Below are 11166 nucleotides of genomic sequence, written 5' to 3'. Positions count from 1 at the left end.
AAACTGATTCAAGTTTAACTTACATAGAATAAATTCACTACTTTTAAGTGATCAGCTCAATGAGTTCTGACAAATTGATTCAGTCATGCAAGCACAATCACAATCAACATCAAGAACATTTCTATCACTCCACATTTCCCTGTGCCCGTCTGCATTCAAATCTTTTCCTCAATCCTCAGTCCCTGAACTGTCTTCTGTTCCTGTTTTGCCTTTTCCAGGTGTCATATAAACAGAGTGAGAGTAGATAGTCTTTTGTGTCTGATTTATTTCACTACACATAATGCTTTTGAGATTCATCTGTGTTGTAGCATGTATCTATGGTTTGTTATTTTATTGCTGAGTAATATTTTATTGTATACATATGTCATAATTTATCTGTTAATCTACTGATGTGTGTTTGGATTGTTTTCAGACATTGGCGATTATGAATAAAGCTGTTCTGAACATTTGCATGAAAGCTTTTCTATAGACATATGTATTTTTATTTCTCTTGGTTAATAGCTAAGTGTGGATTATATGGTATATTCGGCAATTTATTAGAAATTACCCATGGAAACTGTCCCTTTTGCATTCGCATCAGAAATGTATGAGGATTATAGTTACTCCAGATCCTCATCAATGCTTCACATTGTTAAGAGTTTTTAATTTTAACTGTTGACTGAAATGATCACTTGCTGTGATGCAAATGCATTGTAAAAGAGAAGTTCATTAAAGAGGTTATTCAGATCAAACACACCTATACTCAGAAGACTAGTTTCAGATTTCTCTGAGACATTGGTCTCCTTCCTTGGGATTTTGGCCTCCCTATAGAGGTAAATAACATACACAAAAAGAATACATAACTAGAGGCAGCCGCTTCCGTTTCCCTACTGAGGAAGCAAACATGGCGAAGGCCGCTGATAAAAGTGTAGGCAGCGGGAAGAAAGGCCTGAAACGAAAAGCCATTAATGAAGAGCCCCAGGAGGCTGCAGTCGCTAAGAAAAAGCTTAAAAAGGAAAGAGAGGCTCTTGGTGATAAGGCTCCACCAAAACCTACACCCAAGACCATTGACAACCAGCGAGTGCCTGATGAAACCATAGTAGACCCTAATGATGAAGAGGTTGCATATGATGAAGCTACAGATGAATTTTCATCTTACTTCAATAGACAGACTTCTCCCAAGATTCTCATTACAACATCTGATAGACCTGATGGGAGAACTGTGCGACTCTGTGAACAGCTCTCTACAGTTATACCAAATGCACATGTTTATTATAGAAGAGGACTTGCTCTGAAAAAAATTATTCCACAATGTATTTCCAGAGATTTTACAGATTTAATGGTTATTAATGAAGATCGTAAAGTACCAAATGGGTTAATTTTGAGTCACTTGCCAAATGGCCCAACTGCACATTTTAAAATGAGCAGTGTTCGTCTACGTAAGGAAATTAAGAGAAGAGGCAAAGACCCCACAGAACATATACCTGAAATAATTCTAAATAATTTTACAACGCGGCTGGGTCATTCTGTTGAACGTATGTTTGCATCGCTCTTTCCCCATAATCCTCAGTTTGTTGGAAGGCAGGTTGCCACATTCCACAATCAACGAGATTATATCTTCTTCCGGTTTCACAGATACATATTCAAGAGTGAAAAGAAAGTGGGAATTCAGGAACTTGGACCACGTTTTACCTTAAAATTAAGATCTCTTCAGAAAGGAACCTTTGATTCTAAATATGGAGAATATGAATGAGTCCATAAGCCCCGAGAAATGGATACAAGTAGAAGAAAATTCCATTTATAAAATACTGAGGGAGCAGTATTGGATTTTGCTGAACACCTATCTTGAATTGGTGACAGAAGACCATTTTCAAAAGAGCATTTCCTAATTTTTTAAACCTTCTTTCATGTCTGGACAAATTACCAAGAGCCTGCCACAAATTCCGTTTTTGTTTATGATACAGCAAATACAAATAAAAGTCATTTTGGTGCAAGTTTAAAAAAAAAAAAGAATACATAACTATTTTTTATTAACAAAGGAAAGAAGAAGTCTAGTTAATTTCTAACATTTTCAGTTAACTAAAGGAGGTTGGTTCCGAGCAATCTTAATTAATAAAGGAGAAATAATGTTCATAACTTCAAAGTAATCCCTTAATCTTTCAGAGCTTATTTAGCCAAAGCTATCTGTGTTTGGGATGATGTAAGGACCTAATTTCTTATCCTAAAAGAATGAAGGCAGGGTAAGGCCATTATCTTTTACTCCTTCCTGCAACTCACAAATATGACAGCCACTCAGTCTGTGAACTTCTCCAGATGTCCCTTTGTTTCTCACCCCAGGGTTCTGCACAGTAAATAAGAATTATTGTTCAACAGACTCCAACTTCTTGAAGAGGCTTTGGCAGAGTGAAGGTAGACATTTTCCAACAGAGTAAAATGTAGAATTTCTTTTCCACCTAATTTTTCATGTGACTATGCAGCAGGATATAATGAGGTTTTAATTTGTATTTCCCTGATGACTAATATTGCTGAACATTTTTTCATGTGCTTATTTGCCATCTGCAGTTCTTTTCTGGTGAAGGGTCTATGCAAGACTATCACCCATTTAACTGGAAATTTCTGGATATGAGTCCTCTATTAGCTGCGCATTTTATAAATATTTTCTTCCAGTATGTAGCTTGTCTTTTTACTTCTTTAACAGTACCTTTTTTTATTAAATAATAAATTTTATTTTTATTTTAACAGTACCTTTTGAAGAGCAGAAAATTTCAGTTTTGATAAAGCCCAATTTACCAACATTTTTATGATTTGTGCTTTCTTTTTTCGATCATATCTAAAAAAATCTTTGCCTGGCTGAAGGTCACAAAGCTTTTTTTCTAAGAGTTTTATCACAGTAGCTCTTATATTTAGGTTTAGAATTTTTAATTGATTTATTATATAAGATGTGTGGTAATGGCAAAAGTTTGTCTTTCGCATATGAATACCCCCACTGTTCTAGAATCACTTAGTAAAAGACTGTCCTTTCTCCACTGAATTGCTGTTGCATCTTTGTAAAAAATTGATGACATGTGTGAGTTTATTCTATTTCATTTGTCTATATATTTATTTTTAAGCCATACTTGTGTTAGTATAGTTTCACAGTAAGTCTTTAAATTATGCGTGTCTCTTCAAACTTTATTCTTTTTTCAAAATCTTTTTGGTTATTTTGATCCTATGCGTTCCATAAAAGTTTTAGAATCAGCTAGCTAACCTTTATGAAAAAAACTTCAGGGATTTTTGTTGAAATTGTGTTGAACAATAGACTAATTTGGGGAGAATGATATTGCAACAATATTGAGTCTTCCAGTCTATGAATGCAGTGTATCTCTCCATTTATTTAGGTCTTCTTCAATTTCTGTCAGCACTGTTTTATGGTTTTTAATGTATAGGTCTTGCATATATTTTGTTAATATTTTTCTAAATATTTGCTAATGCTTACAGATGATATTTTAGTTTTTAAAACAATTTCATTGTTAACATGCAATTTGAGCATTGCTAAGTCCACTTACTAGTTAAAATAGCTTTTCAGTAGATTCCCTGGAATTTTCTATGTGAAAGACCATGCCATATGCAAAGAAAGTTTTACTTTTTCCTTTGTAATTTGAAGACCTTTGCTTTCTTTTTCCTGCATTATTGCATCATATAAGTAAAATATTGAATAAAAATGATGAAAGTTTTCCTTGCTTTGTTCTTGAGTTTAAGGGGAAAATTTTCAGTTTTTTCCCCACTAAGTATGCTATTAGTTGTAGGTTTTCCACAGATGTGTTTTTTTTTTTTTTCAGGCTAAGGAAGTTCCTGCTACTGTAAGTTTGCCCAAGTATTCTTAATCACATATGATGATTATTGGTATTATGTCCAATTTGACCTGAGTGAAGAATTGAAATGATTTGTGTTATAACAGATGGTCATAGACAGAACAACACTGAGAATGTTAGTATCCTGTGAGTTCTTTAAAATCCTGTAAAAGGATGTGGGCTTTCAAAATATATGGACTACAAATTAGAAGCAAGATATCTAGATTTCAGTTGGCAAGAGTGTACCAGATGATATCCATTATCATTTTAAATTGTGTCTCCCTTACTTGGCCTGCAAGTTCCATGAAGATAAGAATCATATCTGTCTTCTTCACTAAGGGATCATGACATATGGCAGGTATATAACATTTATAAATGAGTGATGACATGAAATCAGAAAAGTGTGAGTCAAATTTCTATTCCACCACTCAATGGCTAAGCATCCTTGAGTAGTTACTTAATGTTTTCCATCCTTTACATCTGAAGGGTAGATAGATGTTCAGAACAGGTCTTTCCAAGTTGTGTAACTTTGGGCATGTGGATTATTTAAGCTCAGGTTAATTGAGGCCCTGCAGCCTTGGAAGACACTTTTACCACTCCCTAAACCTTAACACTCCCTTAACCTTTCATTCTTCCCTGAAGAATGAAAATTGAGAGATATTATCCAGAATTGGATTTTTACCAGAAAAAAAAATCTTTTTTTTATCAGAGCAGTCTATCTATATGGCAGGTAAAAACATGTAGTTACAGAACATCTGGTCTTTGTCACATGGGTCAGCCTCTTCTCATCATGTGAACCCCATTTCCCTATCTTAACTCAAGATACATACCATCATTTCCCTCACTGGTATCAGAATTCACATCTATGCAGGTTCTCCGTATCTCCATATGTAGGTAATTAAATTTGTTCTTTTTCCCCTACTAATCTACCTGATGTTAATGTGATTGCTTGATCAGCCAAGAATAACCCAGAGAGGTGCGGGGATATTTTTTCTCTACCTTGACACATTCTTATTTATAAAATGGAATGGTCATAATCCCACTCTACAGGGTTGCTGTGATGATTAAATTGGGGGGGGGATATATAAATCGGGTGTAAATCTCATGCTAAAAAACATAGAGCAAAAGAAATGTAACTTTCTTTTGTCTCTATTAGTGAATTTAATTTCTATTTCAGCCACCATTTTACTGGGTGATAGAAATTTATTATCTGTCAGTTAAGTGTTCTCTCAGTCATTTCCAGGCTAACACTGTCTTCTCTTTCTTCTGTCCTCCCTGAAGTTAACTTGAGTTCTGGAGGGTGTGCCCTTGTAAGAGTGTGTCTATGTGGAGTCTAAGCATCTAGTCTCATCTAACTGTCATCTTCATACACAGTGGCACCTGCTGAGATATCTGGTTTCCAGTCTGACTTCTGGTCATCAGGTTCTGGTAGACTCTAACTAAAAGTCCACTTTGAATTTGCCAATTTTCTGGGCTACATCTGAGCCACAATAAGCCACACAAATAACCATTCTTGTGCTCTAAAGTATTTGTGGGGATTATAGGCCCCCCCCTTGGCCTGCTGTCTGCACACAGGTGGAGACCTTTTAGTATTACTACATTTTCACCTGTCTGGATTTCCTTGAGTCTTGTGGGTTTTGGGGTCTATTCTCAGAAATTAAAGCTCTGAATCTTTCTAATTTTAGGTCTCCTGATCTACATGAAGTATCTGTGAATCCCTAGTTCTCCCCTGTAGGACCTATATGAGGACAAGGATGTACAAATCCCCAAAGTGACATCCCAACAGTCCAGCTCAGCAACTCTCTTCTAACTCTACGGAATGTTTTGTCTTTTTAATGGAGGCAAGGAAAACTGATTCTAATGGATTTTATGCTCTTCTAAAACTATTATTAATGACATAAATTATATGTATTGAGAGTTATTTTGACCTCAGATTTTTTTATACTAAATATATAAAAATTAGTTACTTTCTCTTAATGTATTGTCTTTGCCATGAGTTCAAAAATCTTGTTTAGGAGTCATAAGCCAAGACTTGAGCTCTCTTTTTCCTTTCAGGTTCTAAGATAATCATTCCCTTGCAATACATGTGGAGTTTCAATTGGAGGAACTTGAGATAAAGAAAAATGATTGAAATTTTAAAATTATTGAAAAAAGTAGAACTAATTATGATAAATACATCAAAATAATATCCAGTAACATGTATATAAATGATATACACTATTTGATCATGATTTTTTCATTTAGTAATGTTTCACTGAAAGCCTTAAAATCAGTGTTCTTTTTTTCTAAGATTTATTTATCCATTCCATGCGTACAAGAACTGGGGTATACGCCAGAGGTGTGGGCGGTGAGAAGATTCACCAGAGACATAGTGGGGAGCAGAACAAGCAGATTGACTGAAATACACTGCTGAAGGGAGCAGCAGACAAGACAGGAGATGTCTGCTCTGCCATGTGGATAGCTCCCTGGCCAGGGAGCTATCACAGTGCTGTGTCTTAACTTCACAGTGCTGTGTCTTAACTCCTTGCGCCATCAGGGAGGCCCCTAAAATCAATGTTCTTAACCCTTTATCTCTGCACAGTGTAAATACTTAAAGTCTCTCTCTTGTTTCTATTTTTAAAAAAAAAAAACACTTATTCTCTATTTTTTAGAGAATTTTGGAAAATTTTACTGCTATGTTTTATTTCCTCTAGATATTAAGTTCCTCTAGAGCAAAGATTATATTTTTCTTAGATACAGAACCCATTTTCTGATAGATTGGTTTAGATAGTTCTTCATCTTCTCACTTACTTTCTCTACTAACCTCAAATACAGATCAGTACTCCAGCTGAAATAGTCTACTTGTAGTTCATTTATTTACTCAGATCTACTAAGAATCAATCTTATATCATATGTTGGGAGGCTGAATAGTAAAATAGCAAAGCCTAATGTTTGTTGGGTATGTGGCACTCACATTTCTAAGTGTTTTAAGTGCTACTCATAAGATGTTTCCATTCTTTGAGAAATATACTGCTATTATGTTCATTTTATAGCATTTTGCTAAGGTTTTTCCAACTGGAGCCAGGATTCCAACCCATGTAGACCAGTTCCAAAATGTACATGTCTCCATAATGCTTCAGAAACCAGAAGATTTGTCATATTTCTACCCCAACCTGAGGGATCCTTAGGTAAAAATAAATCAAATATGATTATTGCTAGAAACTATAGTCCACCTCAGTGTGTAGCAATTTCCCTGTCATAAAGTAGTGCTTTGGGCTACTGAATTGGATGGTGACATAATTTTGCATGGTCTTCCATACTTTGCCATAAAGAAGATACTCTGCCTGGTGACCTAAGTATTTTTTCCCCTTGTTGGTATATCCTTGCAGGATACATGGATAAATAAAGTTTTCAGAATTTGAAAGCACTTCCATACAATACTCCAAAACTTTTTCTCTGATCTTATAGCCACCAAGTAACCAACATGTATAACACTTTATAGTTTATAGATCTTAGAATTTGCTCTTTGTTTTAATATGGGAGGCTGTTGAACTTACAGGCACTACCAAGTACATTCTAACACCCCATCGATTTCCTGTCTAAAAGAATATTGAGTGGACAGAACAAAGACATCATGGAGCCCTGACTTCTGCTGTCTTTGGTGAGAGGAAATAGGGAGTCCAACAAAGGTAAGTTAATGGCCCATTAGAGTTAGTGGTTAGGGTGAGAGCAAAGATGGAGGTGAAGTTTAATAGATTGAAAAGGTCAAACTCTGACTAGGAAATAGCACCCAAGAATGAAAAGAACAAAACGAACAAATAATCAATATCAGAATCCTATAGAAAGAGATTGAGAGCCAAAAATTTTCAACATCCAAACAGAAGTAGCTAAAATGTGCAGCTGCAGGCCTCCCTGGTGGTGCAAGGGGTTAAGTCGCAAACTGTGAAGCTGTCTGCAGTTCTGTAGCACAAGTTTGATCCCCGGCAGGCCAGGGAGCTACCCACATGGCACAGCAGACTTCTCCTGACTCTCCCACTGCTCCCCTCAGCAGTGTATTTCAGTACATCTGCCTATTCTGTTCCCCATTCTGTCTCCGGTGAATCCTCTCACCCCCTGCACCTCTGGCCTGTAGAATTTGCTCTTTGTTTTAATATGAGAGGCTGTTGAACTTACAGGCACTACTAAGTACATTCTAACACCCCATTGATTTCCTGTCTAAGAGAATATTGAGTGGATAGAACAAAGACATCATGGAGCCCCAGTTCTTGTATGCATAAATAAATAAATCTTTTTTAAAAATCCAACTGAACAAGGGCAGATGAGTCGACACTGTCTTCCCTTTCAAAACCCCTATATTTTATGAAAGAAAAACAAGAGTATCCTATATAAGAAGGGTAGAGGTGTGTTTTATAGAACCCATGGTATGAATATAGCTGAGCCTCAGAACATACAATGTTGTGGGATGCTCAGAAAGTCTTCTTTCTTCTGTCTCTGCATTTCCTCTTCATTCATCATTTGTCTTCCTTTGCTTATTTTCTAGGACCAAAATAGTTCTTTAATTTTGGTGTTATAGTCCCATTCAAATTCTTTCTCTGGATTCCAAATCTGCATTCTGGCATTCCAGGAAGAAAAGATTATGATTGGCCCAGTCTGGTCAGGTGCCCACTCTTGGACAAAACAATTGTGCTCAGAGTTGGGGCAAAGCATGGTCACCATCTCCCAGACCAGTCCATGTTGCTGTAAGGAACATATGAAATAATATTATGTATGGAAGGGGGTGCCATGAAAATGTCAAGTACTATTATCATATCAAGTACTATTCTCATGTTTGAAATCTGTAACCAAGGGAAGTATTTGAAACCCAAAGTGCTTTTGTGGTAATAATATTAGTTTTCATGCATTCTAAAGATATTCTGGGTATATAAAGAGTTTTGGAAACTGAAATCAATTTGCTTCATCTGAGACTTGATTCTAAACCATTTTACTTACAAACAATGTTGTGAGAGGAGGGTAGGCTTTACAAGACTACTAGGGAGAGATCTCAGAATCAGCAGGGAAAGGGTAGTGGTCATTATTTGGTACTTTTCAAAAAATTAATACAGAAATTGTTAAATAAAAATCAAGGATGTTTGAAGAAGAAACAGTTAATTTTTTTAGATTCCTCTATAATCTGCCTTCCAGAAAAGAAGACAATTGTATACTCCAGAGAAGATGTTTTGTCTTCTTCCTGATAATTGTTTCCCATTAGCTTTGCCACAAAAAGATATTGGTGAGCTGTGCATGGAGATGGAGGTAGCTGCTTTCTTCTAGTTACATTAAACTACTTTAGACCATATGGTTCCTGGGCTGTAGATTGTTATTAAATTCCTTGAATTCTTCTATACTGTAACAAACAAACAAAGATAACTAAGGAAACAATCATAAGCTTTCATTTAAAAATATGTTCCAGATATCCTTATGCTTGAGATTACAGCATCTATTTTTAGCAATAAAATATTAAATTCCATTCTGCTTCATACTTGAAATTCAAATGGCAGAGAAGATTGATTGTCTTATTTGTAACTTGCTGTGTTACCTAGTGTAAATTATTTAACTTATCTGTGCTTTCTTGGAAGGAGTGACAGTCATTCTGCCTTTTGAATGTTTCTGGGAAACTTAAGCATAAAACCCATCCTTAGTACAAAGTAGTTCACAGCAGATGCTTTTTCTGTGCCTCAATGACAGTACATTGTGGAGTTATCATTAATATACTGTTTGGCAGGTCCAAATGTTTCTCTTTCAAAAGATAAAGGGCCATAGACAACGCAATAACTGGCATGACATTAGAGGGACTTGCATTCATGACCAGAAATTAAAATGGAGCCATCATTCAAACATCCAGAAGTAGTTTAGAACAAAGATAAAGATAACTAATGGAGGGTGAACTACATAGGAGTAATGAGGTTAAACATTAATCAGATCAAGGGTAAGTAAACGGTATTAAGAGAAGATGCACACACAATCACCCTAACAAACAAAACCACAATTACCTATTTAAGTTTAAGATTTAAAAGGAGAAAATTTAAAAGTAAATAAATAAAAGGAGAAAATTCCCATGTGTGTCTGTTGACATCTTCAACAACAACAAAAAAAATTCCAACTAAGCTATTCTTTTCAGGGAATGTTACGGGAATGGATATTCTCGAACAGCCAATTGTTTGGTCCACAAAGATGGATAAATGAGATAGAGTCAGGCAATGGTGGAAGAAATACAACATGGGGAACAAGACAGATACCATCCCAATCTTTAAGGATCTTCTTACTTAGAGGAGAGAAATAGAAGCAGAATTTATGGGAATAAAACAGGGCACTTCCAGGATCATGTTATAGGTGCATCTAAACCTCAAAAGTAGGGGTAGCCCTGGAAGGACAGACAATTTCATGTTCAACAGCCATTGATGGGGACCAAGAACCCTGCAAGTCTACATTCTTGAGCTCCCGTCTATTATCCACCAGTAACTGCAAGTTAGAAGGCAAGTCCCCAGTGGCAATTGTGGCTTAATGGAAAAGGCTTGAATTTGAAGTCATGCCAGTTCTAGTTCCACCATCACAAGTTGCATAACCTTGAGTTTCTTCACCTGAGTTTCCTTTTCTTCAAGTGGAAATTATAAAACATTTTCACAATTCTAAGTGATTGTGAGATCATTTTAATAAGAAAATTTCAAGGTAAGAGTGGGGAGAGAAGTATGTGTCAATTGTAGCATATTTCCTGATTTCATCGACATTAAAATGTAAAAACACACACATCATAAAATTGAGGAAATGTGGTCATGTGTAATTTCCAGAGTTGTTTGTGAGAATTAATTGAGATTATATATGAGAATACTTTTCACACTATGCTATGGACTGAATGTTGGTTTCCCTGCAAATTCATATGCTGAAATCGTAATCCCCAATATGATTATATAGGATGGAGGGGAATCTCTGGGAGGTAATTAGACCATGAAGGTGGTATCTTCTAAAATGGGGTTAGTGCCCTTAAAATAAAACACAGGAGGGCCTCCCTGGTAGCACAAGGGGTTAAGACGCAACCTGTGAAACTATCTGCAGCCACTGCAGCACGAATTTGATCCCTGGCCAGGGAGCTACCCCAATGGCACAGCAGACCTTTCCTGACTCGCCGGCTGCTCCCTTCAGCAGTGTACTTCAGTCAATCTGCCTGTTCTGTTCCCCACTCTGTCTCTGGTGAATCCTCTCACCGCCCTCCCCCTGCACCTCTGGCCTGTACCCCAGTTCTTGTATAAATAAATAAATTAATTAAAAAAAAATAAAACACAGGAGAGCTAGTTCTCCCCCCTCCCCTTCTCCATGGAAGGATAAAAAGAGAAAGCAGCAGTTT

The 11166-nt window shown here is 36.3% G+C and overlaps 1 protein-coding gene across 1 annotated transcript; it reads left to right on the top strand.

The window, feature by feature from the left end:
- Window positions 1–872: 872 nt before the first annotated feature.
- LOC119245248 (ribosome production factor 1-like) lies at window positions 873–1969 on the top strand. The gene has a single exon (XM_037511477.2). The coding sequence runs from the start codon at window positions 884–886 to the stop codon at window positions 1730–1732; it is 849 nt and encodes a 282-aa protein (XP_037367374.1). The 5' UTR covers window positions 873–883; the 3' UTR covers window positions 1733–1969.
- Window positions 1970–11166: the final 9197 nt, after the last annotated feature.

Source organism: Talpa occidentalis, unplaced genomic scaffold (assembly GCF_014898055.3).
Source record: "Talpa occidentalis isolate TD23 unplaced genomic scaffold, MPIMG_talOcc4v2.1 talOcc4.14, whole genome shotgun sequence".
NCBI classification, from domain to species: domain Eukaryota; kingdom Metazoa; phylum Chordata; class Mammalia; order Eulipotyphla; family Talpidae; genus Talpa; species Talpa occidentalis.
This window is presented reverse-complemented; position numbering and strand designations above follow the sequence as displayed.